Source organism: Equus quagga, chromosome 17 (assembly GCF_021613505.1).
Source record: "Equus quagga isolate Etosha38 chromosome 17, UCLA_HA_Equagga_1.0, whole genome shotgun sequence".
Classification (NCBI taxonomy): Eukaryota; Metazoa; Chordata; class Mammalia; order Perissodactyla; family Equidae; genus Equus; species Equus quagga.
Window position 1 is genome coordinate 19029687 of NC_060283.1, and position 22620 is coordinate 19052306.

At 35.8% G+C, this 22620-nt stretch overlaps 1 protein-coding gene across 1 annotated transcript; it reads left to right on the forward strand.

Annotated features, from left to right (window-relative positions):
• The first annotated feature begins 21236 nt into the window (after positions 1–21236).
• Positions 21237–22210, forward strand: LOC124229343 (olfactory receptor 4C5-like). Its single transcript, XM_046644514.1, is given in 1 exon segment — positions 21237–22210. A coding segment is annotated over 1 exon segment (939 nt). The 5' UTR covers positions 21237–21271.
• The last annotated feature ends 410 nt before the right edge of the window (positions 22211–22620 follow it).

Here is a 22620-nt window from a genome sequence, read left to right on the forward strand (position 1 = left end):
CAGAGCCTAACCTACCTAGAGGAAATTAAATATCCAACTCTAGTCTCCTCTAGCCTTCTTGTGCCTCCTAAGCAGGGATTGGAAAGGACCTGAAAAGCACGGCTGAAGTACACAGTCCAAGGAGACAGGCTCACCAAAGACTGAGACTTTACCAGAGACCTATAGAACACTCCCCTTGTGTAACATCTTACTACTACATTATTAAAGGTGTATTTAGCACAGTTTTCTTTCTATCCAGTACATCATGTCCACATTTCAACAAAAAATTGCAATGCATCCTAAAGAGAAAAACACAATTTGAAGAGACTAAGTATCAGCATCAGAGTCAGATATGGAAGAAATGTTGTTATTAGACCAGGAAATTTTTTAAACTATGATTAATATGTTAAGGGCTTTAAGGAAAAAGTAGACAAGTCAGAAGAGATGGACAACATAAGAAGAGATAGAAATCCTAAGAAAGAGTTCAAAAGAAATTCTAGAGATCAAAAACACTGTGACAGAAATCAAGAATGCTTTTATCGGCTCATGAATAGACTGGACATGGCTGAAAAACAGTCTCTGAGCCTGAGGATATGACCATAGAAGTTTCAAAAACTGAAAATAAAAGAGAAAACAAGGCTGAAGAAAAAAACAGAACAGCATATCCCAAAACTGTGGGACAACTACAAAAGATGTAACATACATGTAGTGCGAATACTAGAAAAAGAATGAGTGAAAGGAACAAAAACCACATTTGAAGCAGTAATGACTGAGAATTTCCCCTAAACTAATGTCATACAGAAAACCATGGATCCTAGAAGCTTAGAGAACACTTCTTAGGATAAATACTCCCCTCCCCCGCAAAAGCACACAAAAAACTATACTGGAGTGTATCATATTTATACTTCAAAAAATAAAAAGTAAATTTTAACATCTTGAAAGAAGCCAGAGGAAAAAATATCTTACCTGTAGAGGAGTGAAGTGTAAGCACCTGACATTAAGCACTTTGATTGTAATGGAAGAGCTTGTAATTAAGATTTGATTCCCAAGGCATTCATTTCAAAATACATTCATCTTGAATATAAATATTACCAGTTATATGACATAACTACTAGCAAAACAACCAGATAAGAAATTAGGCCACCCCTTCCTGTAAAGTTCCCTCTTTCAGAAAAGTCTTGGGTAACCTAGAAAACTGACTATTTGAGTGACCCCATTTATTCCTTCCATGCCCTAATTCCCACTATTATGCTTTAAATTAGCAAATAAAAAGTGAACCCACAAAACCCTGTATACTTATTCTCAGACCCAAATAAACACAGCGCCCCAAGTCTGCACTCTCTGTCTCTCTACCTGTAAACTTGCTCTGTGGCCCTTGAGAATACCATGAACCCTTCCAGATCAGTGAGTAATACATCTTGTTCCTCAAAGTTCCCTGATGGTTTTTGCTGATTTGTGTCCAACAGTCATCATAAAAACCACAAAGGCCAGTCCAACCAAGACATGGGTCACAGTAGAGAAAATGTCCATGGGGACTTGCTACAACTAATATGAGCCTGAGTGAGTCATCAGCCTCAATCATGATATCATTAGACTGAGACCACAACAACAAGTAGAAAAGAAAAGAATTGCATCCGACTTCTCAGAAACCTTCCAAGCAAGAAATGAGATGAGTGAAATAAAAAGTTGAGAGAGAGAAAAAAAGCAACCTAAAATTCCATACCTTGAGAAATTATCCTTTAGAAGTGAAGAAGAAAAGTAGTCAGACTCATAGAACAGAGAAGAGAATGGTGGTTACCATAGAAATGGGGAGATGTTGGTCAAAGTGTACAAGCATGAATAAGATAAGTCCTGAGGATCTAATGTACAAGATGGTGACTATAGTTAATAGTACAGTATTGTATAAAATAAATTTTCAAAGAGGGTAGATTAAGTGTTCCCATCACACACACAAAAAATGGTAGCTATGTGAGGTGATGGACAAGCTATTTATCCTGATTGTGATAATCATTTCATAATGTATATGTATATTAAATCATCACATTGTACACAGAAAGAAAAAGAAATAAATATTTTCTTAGAAAATGAAAAATTAATTGAATTTGTCACAAGTAGATCTCCCTGAAAGAACTATTGAAAGAAAGAAAGAGAGAAAGAAAATTATATAGGCCAGAAACTCAGATCTACATAAACAAAGAGCACTGGAGAATGAATGAGTGAAGTGAAAATAAAAACTTTTATTTTCTTATTCTTAATTGATCTAATAGCACACAGTTTGTCAAAATAATAGCAACAGTGTATTCAATTATGTATGCTTATGTATAAGTAAAATGAATGGCAGTAATAATACAGGAGACAGGAGAGAAATTAAGAACATTTTGTTATTACAATGTACTTGCACTACCCATGACATGGGGCAGTGTTACTTGCAATTGAACTTAGTTATAAATGTATATTGCAAACCCTAAGAGAATCACTAAAAAATAAAATAGAATAACTGTTATGTGAAGAAAGGAAACAAAAAGAATCATATAAAAACCTCACTTAAAGCTACAAAAGGCAGATTAAGAGTGGAAGACAAAAATAAGAACAAAAAACAAGGGCAACAACTATGACGGATATTAACCCAACTATATGATTAATCATTTTGAATATCAATGATCCAAATGAACTAGTTAAAATACAGATATTGTCAGAGTGGATCAAAAAGATAATCCCATTACATTTTGTCTACAAGAAACTCATATTGTATATAAAAACACATACATACTGAAAGTAAATGGATGGAGGGAGATAAACCATGCTCACACTAATCGAAACAAAGTGGAAAGTTATATTAGTTAAAGACAAAGTAGGTTTCAAATCAAGGAAAGTTATCAGGGATAAGAAGGACATTACATAATGGTCAATTGGTCAATTCTCCAAGAAGAAATGGAAATCCAAATTGTATATGCACCTAACAACAGAGCATCAAAATATATTAGAGGAAAAACTGGTAAAACTTCAAGGAGAAATAATTAATTCACTATTACATTTGGAGACTCCAAACCCTGTTATCAGAAAGGGACAGATTCAGTGGGCATAAAATTAATAAGGACACAACCAACCCCAACAACACCATCAATCAACTGAATATAACTTAAATCTGTAGACTATTTCATCCAACAACAGCAGAATACACATTTTTCTCAAGCTCACATGGAACATTCACCAAGATAGAAAACATTCTGGACCATAAAACACATCTTAAATTTGGAAGAATAGAAATCATACAATGCCTGCTCTCAGACTACTGTGGAATTAAACTAGCAATCAATTACAGAAAGATATCTAGAAAATCCCAAAAAAGCAATTAAGGAAAAAACAACACAATTCTAAATAACACATGGGTCAAAGAATAATCTCAGGATAAATTTTAAAATATTTTGAACTAAATGAAAATGAAAGCACAACTTATACAATTTGTGGGATGCAGTCAAAGCACTGCTTAGAGAAAAATTTATAGCAGTGCATACATATGTTAGAAAAGAAGAAAGATACGAAATAAAAAATCTAAGCTTCCACCTTAGGAAACTAAAAAAGGAGAGCAAATTATATATAAAGTATGTAGAAATAAGGGATACTGGAAGTTAGTGCATATACCAATGAAATTAAAAATAAGGAATCAATAGAGCAAATCAACAAAATTAAAAGCTGGTTCTTTGCAAAGATTAATAACATTGATGAAGCTGTAGTCAGGCTAAATAAGAAAAAAAGGGGACACAAATATCAGAAACAAAAGAGGAGACATCACTACAAATTCCAGAGACATTAAAAGTATAATAAAAAATAAAAGTATAATAAAAAAGTATAATAAAAATTGCCATGAACTCTATGCCTGCAAGTTTGATAACCTACATGAAATGGGCCAATTCCTTGAAGTTACAATCTTCCAAAACTTACTCGAGAAGAATTAGGTGATCTACGTTGACTCATATATGTTAATAAAATTGAATCAATAATTAATAAGCTTCCACAAAAGAAAGCACTATGCCTAGATGTGTTCACTGATGAATTCTACCAAACATTTAATGAAGGTGATATGTCACTTCTCTTCAACCTCTTTCAGAGGATAAAAGCAGAAGGGAATATTTCCTAACTCATTCTAGGAGGTCAGTATTACCCTAATATGAAAATGAGACAAAGATATTACAATAAAAGAACACTACTAACCAATATCTCTCATGAACATCGATGTAAAGCCCATCAACAAAATCTAGTCCAATCCAATCCAAAAATGTGTAAAAAGAATTGTATACCACCACCAGTTGGGATGTGTCCTAGATATGCAAAGGCTGCTTAAATATTTGAAAATCAATTAATGTAATCCATCATATCAACAGGTTAAAGAAGAAAAATCACATGATCTTACGTATAAATGCAGAAAAACTTTGACAAAATTCTACAGCATTTTATGATAAAGACTCTGTAAGCTAGGAAAAGAGAGGAACTTCCTTAACTTGAAAAAAAAAAATCTACTTATAGCTGTCATCGTACTTAATGGTGAGAAACTAAAAGCTTTACAACTAAGATCAGGAAGAAGACAAAGATGATCTGTTTGTCACCACTAATTTAAACATCATGCTGGAATTTCTATTCACTGAAATAAGAAAATAAAAGTAAATAAAAGCTATAGTATAGGAAAGAAGAAATAAAATCATCTTTATTCACATATAACATGATTATCTATGTAGAAAACCCTAAATAACCAATGACAAAAATTGCTGGATGTAATGTGATAGCAAAGCTGCAGGATACAACTTTAATATACATAGTCATTCACTTTCCTATATATCAGCAATGAATAAGTAGTATTGGAAATTAAAACACATTACCATTTACATTAGCAACCCAAAAATGAAATACTTACGTATGCATCTTACAAAGTATATACAAAATCTGTGTGAGGAGAACTAGAAAACTCTGATGCCAGATATCAAAGAATTAAATAAATGGAGGGCTATTCCATGTTCACGAATAAAAAGACTCAGTATTGTTAAGTTGTCAGTTCTTCCCAGCTTGATCTATAGATTCAAGGCAATCCCTTAACAAAATCCAAATAACTGATTTTGTGGATATTAACAAACTAATTCTAAGGTTTATGTGGAGAGGTAAAAGACCCAGAATAGCCAACACAATTCTGAAGAGAAGGAAAGAGTTTAGTGACTGACACTACTTAACTTTGACACTTATTATAAAGCTACAGTAATCAAGACAGTGTGGCAGTAGTGAAAGACTGGATTAAAAAAATCAGTCATTTTGGAAGACAGTTTGGTACTTTCTTACAAAACTACCCATATTCTTAACATATAATTCAGCAATCATGCTCCTTGGTATTTACCCAAATGACTTGAAAACTTATATCCACACAAAAGCTCACACATGTGACTCCAGGCCCCTCCCAGCCATAGTCCACTAGCAGGCCTACTGGTACAGGGACCAAGTATGAGAACTCCCACCATTGCCCTCCAAGTCAGGCAGAGAAAGACCATGATACTACATGATATCACTTCTATGTGCAATCTTAAAAAAAGAAAGCCAAGTTAATGGAAAGAGAGAATTGAATGGTGGCTGCCAGGGTCTGAAAAGGGGAAAATGGCAAGATGTTGGTCAAAGTGTCCAATCTTCCAGTTTAAGATGAATAGGTTCTAGCTATCTAATATTCAGTATGATGACTGTGTTCAATAACATATTATGTACTTGAGAGAAGATCTTAAATGTTCTCACTACAAAATAAAACCCTATAATTCTGTGAGGTGATGGATTCTTTAATTAGCCTTATTGTGGTACTCATTTCTCAATAAATACGGGTAGCAGATCATCACATTGTATACCTTAAGCTTATACATATGTTATATATCAATTACATTTCAGTAAAGCTGAAGGGAGAAATCTTGCATATGGATGTTTATAGCAGCTTTACTCATAATATTCAAAACAAGGAAGCATCCAAAATGCGCCATAGTAGGTGTGTGGATAAATAAACTGTAGCGCATTCAGACAATGAATATCATTCAGCACTAAAAGGAAAAGAGCTATCAAGTTATGAAAAGACATGGAGGAAATCAAAAGATATATTACTAAATGAAAGAAGCCAATCTCAAAAGGTTACACATTGTATGATTCCAACTATGTGACATTCTAGAAAAGACAAAACTACAGAGACAATAAAAAGATCAGTGGTTGCCAGAGGTTGAGATGCTGGAAAGGCTAAGTAGATAAAACATGGACAATGTTTAGGGCCGTGAGACTATTCTGTATGATACTATAATGTTGTATACATATTGGTATTCATTTGTCAAAACCAGTAGAATGCACAGCACCTGGAGTCAACACTATTGTAAACTATAGACTTTCTGTGATAATGATGTCTCCATCTAAGTTACTCAAATGTAACAAATGTACCACTGTGGTATGGGATGTCCATAGTCAGCGAGATTTGCACGTGTGGGCACACAGATTATATAGGAACTATGCAATTTCTGCTCAAATATCTGTGATTCTAAAACTGTTCTAAAAGTAAATTTTATTATTTTTTTTTTAAATATGACAAGTGTCCAGGAAGAGGAATCACACAACTACATGTGGATAAGCCTGATGACTTGGGGGCCTGCATTTGGAGCCAAGGTCCAGGCAGATGGAAATACAAGGCAAGATGTAACTAGCTTACCATTTTGAACATAGCCAACTGTGGAATTTAAACAGAATTCCTCACACGAGATTTGATACACAGCCAAGGCCTTATAGTATCTAAGGGGAGCTGAAGTCAAGGACTCAGGCCTCACTAGGTGGCCATGTCGTTGTGTATATCTGCATTCCTAGCCCAGGCACCTCCATTTGGAAGTCTGCTTATCAGGGAATCTTGAAGACAATGTTCTCCTCTGACTCAGTACTCAGTACTTTTCCACTCCTATTAGTCCTCACCCCAGCACTCCTCTTTGACCCCCAGTTCCATAAAACTACAGAAACCTTTTGTTCAGGCTCCCTCAGCAGTGAGATGACCCCCACATCTGTGTTGATCCATGTGATTTTTGACTGGTACATTTTTCCATTGGGGGTAACGTAATGGAGGTGGGTTGTTGCTTACTCTAGTGTTACCCTTTTGTTTATACCATCACTGTAAAGTGATTAAAGGCTTGTCTTTTACTTTCATTTGTGGCTTGTTGAATTAAAGAGAGCTCCTCTCTCTGTTTCTGGCTCAAGTGAGGCTTTGAGTTTATATATGATATCATGTTATCTGTGAATAATGACAGTTTTATTTCTTATTTACCAATCTTAATATCTTTCATTTTATTTTCCTGTCTTATTACACTGGAATACCTCAAGTATTACATTAAACAGAAGTGATTATAGTGGACATTTTCAACCCGTTTCCTATCTCAGGGTGAACGTGTTTATTTTTCTCCATGAAATGTACTGAAATTTACAGAACTTTTGTTATATTCTCTTTACCAGCAAAGACTTTCTATTCTATTAGTATTTGCTGAGAATTTTATTCATGAACGGTATTGATGTAGTCACATTTTTTCTATATCTATTGAGATGATCTGATGGATTTCCTCCTTTGTCTATTAAGGTGATAAATTATATTGATTGAATTTTAATACTAAAACAATCTTGTATTCTTGGTACAAGTACAATTTGATCAAGACATATTATCCTCTTCTATGTTTCTTGATTAAATTTACTAACATTTTACTTAGGATTCTTATATCTCTATTCATGTGAAAATCACCCTGCAATTCTTCTTTCTGGTAAAATCTTTTTCAGGTTTTAGCATCATGGTTAGGCAGCACTCATCATTCCCTTTCTCCCGAAAAATTTTTGTATAATGGTGTTATTTTTTCCTTAAATATTTTGTGGAATTCACCAGGAAAGAAATATGAATTTTTCTTTGAGGTATGGTCTGAATTACATAATTAAGTGAACACATGGATAAATGTTCAAAATTTCCATTTATTCTTTTATACATCTCAGAAAGATTTTTTAATTAGTTAATTTCATCTAAAATTTCACTTTTATTGGCAAAAAGCTGTTTATAAAACCCTCTAACTAGTCTTAGTTTCAATAGAAATCTGTAGTAATTGTCCCTTTCTCATTCCTCATTTGGGAAATTTGTGTTTTCTTCCTCCCCATCTCTTTTTTGTCCTTGGTTAGTCTTTCTCATGATTTATCAATTTTGTTTATCTATTCAAATGCGAAACTTTTGGCTTTATTGATTGAGAAAACAAAAAGGATCAGATTGCCAAGTCAGATGTACAGAAATCAGAGATCTTATCTAATATCAAGCTTTACTAATAACTTAAGGGATATAAGGAATCATGAGACACAATAGAAACTGGAGGAGACCAGGACCACCAGTGCTGCTATCCAGGCCTTTCTTACTGCTGTAGTATGCTCTCTGGTTGATGCATAATGTGTGACTTCTGTTAAATAATGCAGTCAGGCATCACTTACACAAAATGGAGCTATTTAGGTTATGCCATTTTATACTCCGATAATTGCTTATGTGAGATTTTCCAGAAAGCCATGCCCCATAAATTGACAGATTATAGATTTGTTTACCACAAGTGATCCAAGACAGATGTCATGCAACCTGCTTCAAGCATTCCATAGAAAAAGATTCTGCCTCTGCTAAATACCATAAGTGTGTTTTCCAAGAGATCATTAGCATGTTCACAAGGGCCCCTAACTGAGTCAACTTACTTTCTTTCCCAAGACGTCCTGGGTAAAGAGAGAAAAAGGATTGTTCACCTGCTTCTAACACTTCCTTCCAAGTCCATCCTCTGACCTCAATCAATATCTCTTTTCCACATAGTCTCAAGTATCTTTGTAAACTTATAGCACTTTAAACAATACATTAAATAGAAGAATAAGCCTATTATATGTCAGTGACCTCCAGGATTTGGACCCATGCAGTAGGAAATAAAAATTCTGTGAACAAAACATACTAATAGTGATCTTATTCGTATAAAAATCTTTTGATATTTTCTTACCACTGGATTGCTTTTTTCCTGCATCATCCAGTTAAAGTTTTTATATTAATATATAGCTATTTTTGATTTAATTTTAATTAATATAAAGTTATTTATGTTATTGAAGGCAAAATACAGTTTTAATTTATTAAGGCCAATTTACTTTTGTTTTTGCTCAGTCTAATTCGATAGGTTTTACAAAATCTGAGGGTTTCAAATCAATATCACAAAATATTTTCTCATCAATGATCTTACAAATGCTTTGTTATACCATAAAGCTGTATCAGGAAGATTAGTGTCCCACATACCATATAGCAAGTAAAGTTACAGTATCATTACCTTTTCCTTCCCAACAGAAACAAATTTGGCTATGCACCACACATTCTCAGTGACTGTAGTGGTGATTGAAGGCCATTGTTTAGTAAATTCTGGATTTTCTCTGGTTTGTGGGCGCAATCATATCCCAGATATCATAGTAGAGTTTTAGTTTCATACACTAGCTTCCAGGTGTCATTGTGTAACACAATCCAGCTACCACCCCTCATTCAATAAGACCAACATAATTTTTTTTTTTATCTGTTCTTCTCAACCAGTTGAATCACAGGGAAGGTAAAATTGACAGAAATATCTGTGGTATCAGGCCATTACAAAACAATAAAGACCACACACTTGAAATAACATCATGTGATAAATTAAGCTTATCATAGTGCTCTTACAAACACCTCCTCCTAGCCTGGCCTTCTAGCACTCCTGGCCACTAGACATTAGAGACATTAGATTATATAATGATCCATGTAAAATAAATCATCTTTAAAACAGCCAATATATTTTATTGCATAAGCTGCAAGCCTTCTTTCACCAATTATGATGGCTGTGATATTCCATTATAATAATTATTGTTTGTCCACTCACGTATAGCTTCATCTTCCAATCCAATTTCCAGCCAAAGTCCATCTTCTGCAACAGAGATCCCTTTAGTGTCCCTGCTTTGAAAAGCAACTCTTTCTCATCATCACAGAGGTAAGCTTCTGTGAAAATTATTTTGAATTGATTTAATACCTTCAAGATAAGCAACTAAAATTCTTGAAGAATATCTGCAAAGGGGTACAGTGCTAACTAAACCACCAGATATTTTGTTGCCATTGGACATCCATGGGCTTGTGCAATTTGGGGAAAAGGTTTCACTCAAAAGTATTGCATGCCCCCGTGAGACCGTCAATTGAATATATTCTATTCCAAATACTGTGGCATCTGGTGTGCCATCCTGCTTCCCGTAAATGTCTTTTGCATATCTCCAAAGGGGAAATATCAGTAATACTCGTCCATTAAAGCATACCCAAGTTAGTCTCCATTAAGTCTGTCTGGGTTTCATTTCTGCTCTTCTTAAACACATTCTTTCCACTCCACATTTGGTATATTTAAATGAGCAAATCAAGCTCTGACATACCTCAAAAGTAACAGGAATCTACTTCCCATTATATCATGCAGCTTAGCAACATATCATATTCATTTGTGGTCACACAGACGGTCTATTATTCAGCATTCTATCTCCTGTGTGATGCATTGGTAGTGTTTTCTCAGATTATCTGAAAAACAAACAGACGGTAAATATAGCCTATAGCCAGATATGATGGTCTAGTGGCTAAGATTTGGCACCGCAACACAATGGCCTGGATTCATTTCCCAGTCAGGTAACCACACCACATATCTGTCAGTTGCCCTACTGTGGCAGCTGCATGTTGCTGTGATGCTGAAAGCTAAGCCACCAGTATTTCAAATACCAGCAGGATCACCCATGGTGGACAGGTTTCAGCAGAGCTTCCAGACTAAGGCAGACTAGAAAGAAGGAACTGGCCACCCACTTCTGAAAAAATTGGCTATGAAAACCCTACAAACAGCAGCAGGGCACTGTCTGATATAACACAGGAAAGTGAGCGGATGGTGCAGGAAGACCAGGCTGTGTCCCACTCTAGGGTCTCTAGGAGATAGAATTGACCCCATGGTAAGAACACCGTAAAAAATGTAACCTACAAACCCCAAACAAAGCTATAGCTTTAGTCATCTATCCATAAATTGAGTCATCAATGTGGATACCTTACTTCTCTCCAAACTAGCCAGTTGGAGTCTTTAGGTAGAGATTAAAAATTAGCAGATTTACAAGCTTTCTACTATTGGTAAAACAAATCTGCAGGATTTTCCCAGTTAGTCTTTAATCAGTGACATACTAGAGAAATGGTAAGGGTACTATATCTTGATCTAAAGTGGTCTCTTGAAATTATCCTGATTTTTTTCTGCTGTGGGATCATGATCCACCTATGAATGCTTCCACCTGTTTCCATTTATTATTAATTTTGACCCACAATCTCTCCCTAGCATCAGATTTTCCAGCTCAACTGTACTATTTTTCCACAGGGCTGACCTAACAGTAGCTTTGTTAACATTTATCTTTGGACACAAACCCAGGATGATATCCTAAGTTCTGATAGGAAAAAAATCATAGAACTGTTCTTGCCATTTGTTAATGGCCTTGCATTTGCAGTTACCCCTAAATTGGCTACATGAGGTGAAGTTATAATCCATCCCAAAGCATGTTAGGAATATGTATTTTCAAGTTTAATTGCATAGACATTGTGTCTTAGTCATCAATATCAGCTTCCTTTGGTACACGTAAATTTAAACACATACTTGTGCTCATTGGGTCAGGCAATACAAAAGAAAAGTTTTGTGAAATGGTAAAGATATAAAATTGTGGTTTTATCCTACTGATCTAAAAATACTTCCAGTGGAGTCACCAACTGCAAAGATTTCACAAGCTCAGATATCTGAAAGGACTCACAAGTCTCCACAAGGCATACTCACACATGGCTTTTGTTTAAACATAGATGATACTATTAAACAAGAGAAAGAGAGAACAGGCAAGCATTGAAGGTCTGAGAGACATACAAAAACAAGCTCCCAAGGGTCCTTATTCACACACAGACAAGCAAGCTTCATCTCCAATTGAACCACAAAGAGCAGCATTAGATAAATCTTTGCTACAGAAGATAAGTTCCCAGTGGGGTATTTATGTCCCTCTGGCCAAACCAGTTATACCAGGTGAAGACAATCAGTAAAAGATAATAGAAACACAAAAAGAACTGACCCTTGGGTTCATTAGGGGAGTTGTGGACTTTAAAAACTACACTAAGTCTCTCTCTTCTCCTTCTGGGACACCTATAATATGAATGTTAGTATGCTTGAGATTGTCCCAGAGTTCCCTTAGACTGTTCTCATTCTGTCCAATTCTTTTTTCTTTTCTCTGTTCAGCTTGGGTGATTTTCTCTAGTCTTTCATCTAGCTCGCTGATCCATTCTTCTGTATCCTTTACTCTGCTATTGAGTCCCTCTGGTGAATTTTTCATTTCCAGTATTGTATTCTTCATTTCTGACTGGTTGTTTTTTATATTTTCCAGTTCTTTGTTGATGAGCTCACTGTGTTCATATATCAGATAAGGGGTTAATATCCAAAATATACAAAGAACTCATACATCTCAACAACCAAAAAACCAACAACTTAATTAAAAAATGGGCAAAAGATCTGAACAGAGATTTCTCCAAAGAAGATATACGAATGGCCAACAGGCATATGAAAAGAGGCTCAACATCATTAGCTATAAGGGAACCACAAATCAAAACTACAATGAGATATCATCTCACTCTGGTCAGAATGGCTGTAATTAAGACAGGAAACAACAAATGTTGGAGAGGATTTGGAGAGAAGGGAGCCCTCATACACTGCTGATGGGAGTGCAAACTGGTGCAGCCACTATGGAAAGCAGTATGGAGTATCCCCAGAAAATTAAGAATAGATCTACCACATGATCCAGCTATGCCACTGTGGGTGTTTATCCGAAGAACTTGAAAACATAAACGCATAAAGATACATGCACCCCCATGTTCATTGCAGTATTATTCACAATAGCCAAGACTTGGATGCAACCAAGGTACCCATCAAGAGACGAATGGATAAAGAAGATGTGGTGTTTATACACGATGGACTACTAATCAGCCATAAGAAATGATGAAATCCAGCCATTTGTGGCAACAAGGATGGACCTTGAAGGTATTATGCTAAGTGAAATAAGTCAGAGGGAGAAAGTCAAATACCATATGATCTCACTCATAAGTAGAAGATAAGAACAATGACAAACAAATACATAGCAACCAAGATTGGATTGGTGGTTACCTTAGGGTAAGGGGAGAGGGCGGAGGGCAAAATGGGTAATTAGGCTCACATTTGAGGTGATGGACTATAATTAGTTTTTGGGTGGTGAACATGATGGAATCTACACAGAATTCAAAATATGTTATGATGTATATCTGAAAGCTATATAATGTTATAATCCAATGTTACTGCAATAAAATAAGTTTAAGAAAAACAAATATTTTGTGTGATAGTTGATGTGTTTCTGAAAAAAAGAAGAAAACACTGTAAATCCAACTGCCCTATCCTGGCCAAGGGTAAAAGCCAGACATAATCAGAGATAAAGATGGAGTTTTCGCTTTCATCTGTGAACACTTTCTTACACAGTCCACCTCTGACTCTTGGTCAAGCCTTTAAATTTAAATCACTGATGATCATTCCTCCTCCTGCATAATTTGCACCATTAATAGAACAGAAGAAAACAAATAGATAACTGTTCAAAATACTAACAAATTTTGTTATCATATAAGGCATGGGTGTTCTTTATTTTTTTACTTTTTTAGGAAGATTAGCCCTGAGCTGACTGCTGCCAGTCCTCCTCTTTTTGCTGAGGAAGACTCACTCTGAGCTAACATCCATGCCCATCTTCCTCTACTTTATATGTGGGACGCCTACCACAGCATGCATGCCGAGCGGTGCCATGTCCGCACCCAGGATCCAAACCGGAGAACCACGGGCCGCCAAGAAGTGGAACATGCGCACTTAACTGCTGCACCACCAGGACAGCCCATGGGTGTTCTTTAAAGAAGCATTTCAGTTAACCAAATATTCCACCACAAACATTCATAATTATGCACAAGTTTGATAACTTTTTTATCTCCTACCACCACTGAAATTTTAACTTCATGAAAAGTATCAATATTTTGATTTAATGTAACAATTAATTGATTCTTAACTAACTTTAGTTCATCCTCTAACAAATCAGCTTTCATTGAATGAGCATCATGTGGAGATTTTAATTCAATTTCCTAATGTATTTGATCATCAATATAAACATTATATTTTTTCGAAATAACCTTATGGTTATACCAGTAATAAACAAAATAACAGTTACATTATTATTCATCTATTGGCTCCCTTTTTAGCAGCAATTGCTTCTTCTTACTATTTGAACTAATTTTCACCTATACCCTTCATTTGATATAACCCAGCATTCCCCATATCTTCCCATTTTGCACTCTATTGACAATCCATTGCTACTGCCCCAAGATCAATAAAATTGATTACTGTAGTTATAATCCAGTTCTTCTGCTGCCATAAGAAAACCACTTAATTCTATCCATTGAGTGGATTCACATTTTCCTCTTCAATTAATTGGTCTCTATCCTGCTGCTTTCCAGATTAAGTGATGGCTCTCCACTCTTAAGTCATCACCTGTAAGTTATACCTCTTGTTAGGCATCCGCCAATAACTGATCATAGGGAGGGAATCAAAGGAAAAGCAGCCTTTGTTCATGTATGCAACGGGTTCCCCCTTTCATATGTTCTTGGATTTGCATTTCTGTTTAGTAAAATGAACTTCTGCTCATTTACCTACCTACTAGAATGATTATCTGGTAAAACCCGGGACAATTGAGTTTTCAGAACTCAGCATAACGTTGTGTCCTTCAGTAATAAAAGCAGTTTTGAAGAAATTCCAATAACAACCTAGCAGTCATCTTTCAATGTGTACTTTTTAGCTGTTTGAGGTAACTTCCCAGTCCAAAACTCCACTGATGCATCACTAAGTGGCAATTCCAGCACCCCTTGCAGAAGGCATAATACAGAGAAGATAAGTTTTTCCTCATGACTCTTTTAGTAGGAACAAACAAACATCACTTGGAAGAAATTCCATAGTTTTTCTATGTCTCACTGGCCAGAATGTGTCACATGCCTATCCTTAGGTTAGTCACTGGAAGGAGAAGAGTATTACCATAATTGTTTTGGACTCATTCAGATTCACGCCTGTGGCCTGGGGGTGGACAACACTTGTGCCCAAATCCATGGCCACCCGACACCAGAACAAATGGAGTTTTGTTAGAAATAAATGGGAAATAGTTACTCTGTCAGCAACTAACAGTGTCTGCCATCTCTAATATGCCTCTATTAATTACTCCCCTTTCTCTCCTAAGCCTGTAACTCCTCTCTCTCTCTCTCTCATTTTCTTATTTCTCTCTTAGCTATTCCTATTGACAATTAAACATGATCAAGTTTTGCCCATCTGGAAAAATAGTTACCTTCAATCCCTTGTCCCACTTTAGTGACTAATGTGATTCTAATAACAACCAGTTGAGGAAATCTTATTATCTCTATTTTGCAGAAGAGGAAACTGAGGCACAGATAAGTTGAGTAACTTATCAAGGATCACAGTTTAGCCGGGATTCAAAAAATCATAGTCAACAGTATTACAGTGGTGGAAAATGCAAATATTTCTTTCACATAGATTCAGAAAATGTTTTCCAAGAATTTTGTATGCATAATGCACTAGCTGGATCATTTTATATACTATATTGTGGTATTCCTCCCAATAACCCCAATGTATTCAAGGCTGTTTTACAGGCTCTGGTAAGTTAAATGCCAAGCATGGACTCTTACAGTAAATAGAACTTGGAATCATACCCAGGTTCATGTCTTTGGTGTATGATTTCCCCAGAATTCTACCATGTCCGATGCATGTAGAGGATGTCCCTGTTCATAAGTCTGAACCTCTGCTAAGAATTCTCTTCTACTCTGCAGGCATTAGGAAATTTCCAAGAACAAAACTCCTAAGATAGTCCTTAGGCAGATCTCCTAGATGGGGGCCAAACATAGGAAAGGAAGATAAGAGATGTTCTATTTTCTCTATGGTACTCCTTTATGGTCGCTGCTGCACATGGGATCCATCTGAGGAATGTGTCCAGCCTGCCATTGGTGGTAGATCCAAAGACTCTAAATAATGCACAGCTGGTCTGAATCAGACCCTCCCTTCCCTTCATTCCCAGTCCATGAGACACATCACAGGACCAGTGTCTAGTGCCCTGCAATAACATGACAGATAGAGCTCAGACATAGAAATTAGATTACTCTGTATTTAAATCCAGGCTCTACCAAATATTAGCTTTTTTGATCTTGACCAAATGATGCTCACCATGAGACCAATTTCCCTATATGTAATTATTACATATTTACATATATGAAGGAGAATTATTAATATCTCCTTCATAGGGGTTATGTGAGAATTAGATAAAATACCACACTTAGTAGAGTGACATAAATACAGAATGATCGTTATTTGTTAGTTCTCATTGCATCCACATTTCCTTTATCTTCTGCAACTTTTTCAAGGACTTTCAACTTCACTCTCAGATGTTTTTAATGAAGAGAAGGTCAAACACTCATAGAAAAAATTTAGAATTATAATAACTTATGAATTAGTATTCAATACTTTAAAACTTGGTCTTTCTTCTCTCCTAATTTCTCTATTTACCAAGATTCTACTAACCATAAGAGTAAAGAAGATAATAAGCTGTATCTATGAGTTGAGACAATTCATGCCAGAAACCAAAATTGTTCAAACTATGAGCTCTGATTTCCTATACAGAAAAAGACAACAGTGAGCTTTTACTTTATGTCAGGCACCACTGTAAGCACTTTACACACATTATCTCATAGAACCCCAACAATAGTTCCGTGATAGGTACCATTATCACCCATTTTTACAAATATGGAAACTCAGGTATAAAGAGACTGAGGAACTTGCCCAAGATCATACAGTTAGCCAATAGAATAGGTAGCAAAACTCTTACTCTTAAGCATGATTCAGATTTGTATTATTAAAGAGCAATTTCTCTAACCTACATGTGTCTATCCAAGGGCGTTAACAGAAGAATAGCAATTTTGTGATGACTTAGATATTTTCATATGTTATCTTGCTCAATCCTCCTATAACTGTATCAGACTCTGACTGGGTCATGCACCTATACTCCAACGACTAGAAGATTTTGTGCCTTGGGTCCTAGACTGTAAGATCACTTCCTAAATACAGTCATAGAAAGGCTGCAAACCCAGCTCAGCTGGCTCTCCCAGGCCCCCTTAGTCACAGATGCTATGGCCACAAGGGAGAAAGGATAAACTGGTTTGGCTGCCATCTTCGTTGAAATTGTTAATTCTAATCCTCTAGGATTTGAGAGATCAGAGCCTCCTTAACTCCTTGCACTTGAATGATACCCATTTACATATTTCCCTGTAACCACAAGTGGAAATATTGATAAAGACAGACCTGGGAAGACTGTCTAAGCAAAACCAGTCACAGAACCCATTTGGATCCAGACACCCAAGGACCAAAGGAGACATCTCTGGGCTGAGCACAGGCTTACCAAGAAAAAGGCTTAAAAGAATTAGCTTCAGACACTTGCCACTCCAAGATAACTATCATTTGTTGCTGATTTTATGGTGCTTACAATCTTTAATTTTTCTGCTTTAACACAGTTCATTATTTTCAGGGATTTAAATTGGGCCAGATCTCAAATCAAGTGGCTTTTAAATATACTTTACATGGCCACCAAGAAAAACTGGCAAATGTGTAGTAAGGTGGCTTAGAAAGAGAAGTCCTCCAACGGTTAGGTTATTTTCCGTCAATTTCTCTTAAAGCCAAATGCTTTGGAAATTGTCTGACTAAAGAAATTCATTATCTGAACTGAGACGCTTGTGCCTCACACACAGAGGATGGTGTGACCCTATAAAGCAAACACAAACTCAGGCCATGAGCTCAGCATTATTTCGGAAGTCATTCTTAGCAATCATTTTCAAGTCACTAAATGAGGAAAACATATATTATACTTAAGACAAAAATAGATGAACCTGCAAAGCAGCGTTAGTGATGGGTCAGTGATTGCTACCTCCACAAAAAGAGTGCTCTACAAATAAGATGCCTAAGTGTGAAATGAACCTGCTACTTCTGTCATAAATGCATTCAGAGAGGTAGGTATAATCTATGATTTCTTTGTTAGTATTTTTTTCCCAGGATGATAATAGTCTTCAACTTACAGGTGAGTTAGATTTAAACCATTGTTTCTACTGTCACAGATTTTTATGAATAATGACCAACATATTCAGTCTTCTATGAAAAGTGGTCATTCAAGATATTATGAACCCAGACCTGAGATAAGAAAATAAAATTTCATTATTAAATTATTTTAATTATAAAGGTAATATATTCTATCTGTAGGAAACTTGGATCAGAAAATTTTCAAAAGAAGAATGCAAAAATAGCTCTTAAATTATAATTCAAACAAGCTCTGTTAGTCATCAGTACACTTTCTTCAGATACTCTTCTATGTATATATGTCATTTGGGACAATTTAGGTCATAATAAGTGAGCCATTTTATATCACGTGTTTTTCACTCAATGTTATATTGGAAGACTGTTTCCATACTATTAATTCTTCTTGCGAATAACTTGAATGTCCACCTGATATTTACTAAGCGTATTTCACTTAAGTGTTCTTTTCTATGTTGACATTTGTGGTGTTTTCACTTTTTCATTATCATAAAACCATTGTGAAATACAACCTGTATGCTTAAGTTTGGTCCATCTATTTTATCTAGAATAGATTCCCAACCATGAGGAGTATTGGACCAAGAGACATGATCAGTTATAAAGCCCTTATTATATACAAACTTATTTCCAGAATATTTTATGTCAACACACACTCACCAGCCCCGGACAATATAACTTGTCATAAATCTTTCCAGTTTTACAGTTAAAAGTATTTCATTGTTTTAACCTATATTTCATGACTTTGACTATGACGACTTATGAAATAGAGGATTTTTAGGTGTTTAATGTTTCTTCTGAATGTTATCTTTTTGTTAGTTGTTCCCTTATTTTTATAATGGTGTGGGTACACCTTTTTTTTTGTAAAAACTATTTCTACAATAATGGTAATCTGTTATACTTGTTGCAAGTATTTTTCCAGTGTGTTCCATATCTTTATGTAGTTGAATCCATTAGTTTTGTTCTGTGTTTTATACCAATGCATTTTGCTTAAAATACCCTTCCCCATCCAGAGATTAGCTTTATATTTCTTTCTTTCCTTTTTTTATGGAACAGATCTTCCTTTTATTTGAAGTCTTTAATATTCACTATTCTCCCTCTTTCCTTCCTCCCTTCCTCCCTTCCTTCCTTCCTTCCTTCCTTCCTTCCTTCCTCCCTTCCTTCCTTCCTTTCTTTCTTTTTCTTTCTTTCTTTTTTTGTTTGGTGATGGCATGAAGAGAAGACTTACCTTATTTTGAAAAACACCTATCCAGTTATTGAAAAATCTTTTATGAACTACACATATTATTTTAAATATTCTCTAAAAATAATATGCTTTTGCAATCTGACCATATGTGCTTCTCATCAAGCTTATCTGTCCTCATTTGTTTTATTTGTATTTTTAAAATACTAAAAAGCTTTTGAATTTATCAAGTCTAGTATTTTTCTATTGTCTGATGTATTTATTTCTGCATTCAACCATTTTCTGAATATAATTGATTGCTTTTCTAATCTCTTGATTACTTAGTTCACTTATTTTCTCTCTTCTTCTACCTTCTTTCTTAATATTATAACAATAAAATATTTCAAGGATAAGAACACTATCTGGATTTTTTTTCACTTTTATTCTTTTAGTAAGAATTTGGAGTGTGTGAAAAGTCATGCATTTTACCTTTAGGATAAAACTTTGACCTATGTAATAATGATATTCTTCAATTCCTCTGTGCCATCTGTTATTTTTCCAGTTAATATATGAGAATGTTTAGGCACAGTAAAACTAAGTCTGTATACAACATGACATGGCTACTAATCAATGACAACAGAGTAGAAAAATCATCTGACTGTAAAGAACACACACTGACAAACAAATTATGACATTTTTGTTTCCTCACCTTAAAAGTATCTGTTTTCTAAATAGATCCAGAGAATTTTTGATACTCTTCCTTAAGTTGAGTTTTGATTTGCAAAATGCCCTTGACGCCTAAACATGACAGAAGTTCTCCAACTAGTGAATTCAAAAGTTTTAAATAAATCTGGGGAATTGCCTTGCATCATGCTGTCTGTTTTATCCACTTCAGGATATCCTTTTACATTTTTTTTAAAGATTGGCACCTGAACTAACATCTGTTGCCAATCTTTTCTTCTTCTCCTTCTCTTTCTCCTCCTCCTCCTTCTTCTTCTTTTCCCCAAAGCCCCGAGTACACAGTGGTATATTCTAGTTGTAGGTATTTCTGGTTGTGCTATGTGAGACGCCACCTCAGCATAGCCTTACGAATGGTGCTAGGTCCATGCCCAGGATCCAAACTGGTGAAACCCTGGGCTACTGAAGCAAGTACATGAACTTAATTACTCAGCCACGAGGCCAGCCCCTTTTGCCTTCTTTTTTGATGGTGTTATTAGGCAATTCTATTTGAATGTACTGTAAGCTCGCACTCTAACTGCCAGGCAAACCTCCTGGAGCCTCAAATATTCACTCAGTTCAATTTTTCTGGAGTGTGAACACATCACCCTTAGTTCCAAATTGAATTTATGTAATGTTTTATATTGACCCTGAAAGAAGTTAAAAAAATAGAAGGAATAACAAACTCTCCAGCATAGCCTCATCAGCATAAGTGACTGGTGAGAGACATGGGGGTGTAGGCTCTTGAATTCAAGCCCCTGCTCCTCCCTAAAGGTCCTCTTTTTATTCCTGTTTTTCTAAGGGGGGAAATATTATGGCAATTGATGAGACAATATCCATTTATGTACAATTACAAGAAAGTGCCTGGCATGTCAAAAGTCATAAAACCGTGCTGTGCATATGAATGAGTGGCTGTGCATGGCCAGGGTGGGGGGTAGGGTGGGAGAAGAGGGTTATGTGTTCATTATGTAACTAATAATATGGCCCAACTTTAAGTCTTGGGTTTACCTGTTTGGGGTTTCCATCAGATTTACAGAAAATAATCCTGACAGAAATTATTTGCTTGATCAAAATTTACCTGCCACAATTGAATTTCCTGTGTTATTCACAGATAAATCAATTATCCATATGCCAAACAAGATTCATGGAGTGAATGAACAACGTGACAGAATTCATCCTGCTTGGCCTGACACAGAGCCCAGATGTGTGGAAACTCATGTTTCCTGTGTTTACAATCATCTATTTTCCCACTGTGGCAGGCAACCTACTCATTGTTGTGACGATCACCACGAAACGAACTCTGTGTTCCCCCATGTATTTTTTCCTGTCTTTCTTATCCTTCATAGATGGCTGCTGCTCCTCTACTGTGGTTCCCAAAATGATATATGACTTACTTGCAGAAAAGAAAACCATCTCCTTCAGTGAGTGCCTGACTCAGCTCTTTGAAGAGCATTTCTTTGGAGGAGTTGAGATCATCCTGCTCACAGTGATGGCCTATGACCACTATGTGGCCATCTGCAAGCCCCTTCACTACACAATCACAATGAACAGGCGAGTGTGTGGCCTCCTGGTGGCCATCGCTTGTTCTGGGAGATTTCTTCATGCTCTGATTCAAATTCTTTTTATCGTCTGGTTGCCCTTCTGTGCTCCCAATGTCATTGATCATTTCATCTGTGACATTTTCCCTCTGCTAAAACTCTCCTGCACTGACACTCACATCTTTGGACTTTTTGTGGCTGCAAACAGTGGGCTGATGTGTATGCTCATTTTTTCTATTCTTATCTCCTGCTATATCCTCATCCTGTGCTCTCTAAGCAGGCACAGCACTGAAGGACAGCAGAAGGCTCTCTCCACCTGCGCCTCCCATGTTACTGTAGTCATTCTATTCTTTGTCCCCTGTATATTTGTGTACCTTCGGCCCGTGATCAACTTCCCCATTGATAAAGTGGTGGTTGTGTTTTATACTATGCTAATGCCCATGTTAAACCCTTTAATCTACACTGTCAGAAACTCAGAGGTAAAAAATGCCATGAGGAAGCTTTGGAGACACAGAGTAATCTTGGGTAACAATCCATGTGACTAGAGAAGATAAAAACACAATCATTTCATGTTTTAAGAACAAGTGTGACTAATAGAAAGGATAATGATCTTGAAGTCAAAATATGTGACGTTAAGTATATCTTGCTCCACTTCTTTCTGGAATATTTAATGACTCCTCTTTTATAACATATCGATATTTGATTAAATGATGACTAATGTCTCCTCCACTTAAAAACATCTTTGCATTTACAAATTATTGATCAAATGGACATTGGTAAATGTCAAAGTGTGTGGAAAATCTCTGAATTTATGTATTCAGTAAAACAATTCTCTGTAAAGCTACAGGTATAGATTATATAACCAATAGGCCAAGTTATTAAAGTATTTAGACAAAAGGCTTAATGGCAAAGTATTTTATTGAAAATGCATAGTTTTGATCCCAACTACTGTAGT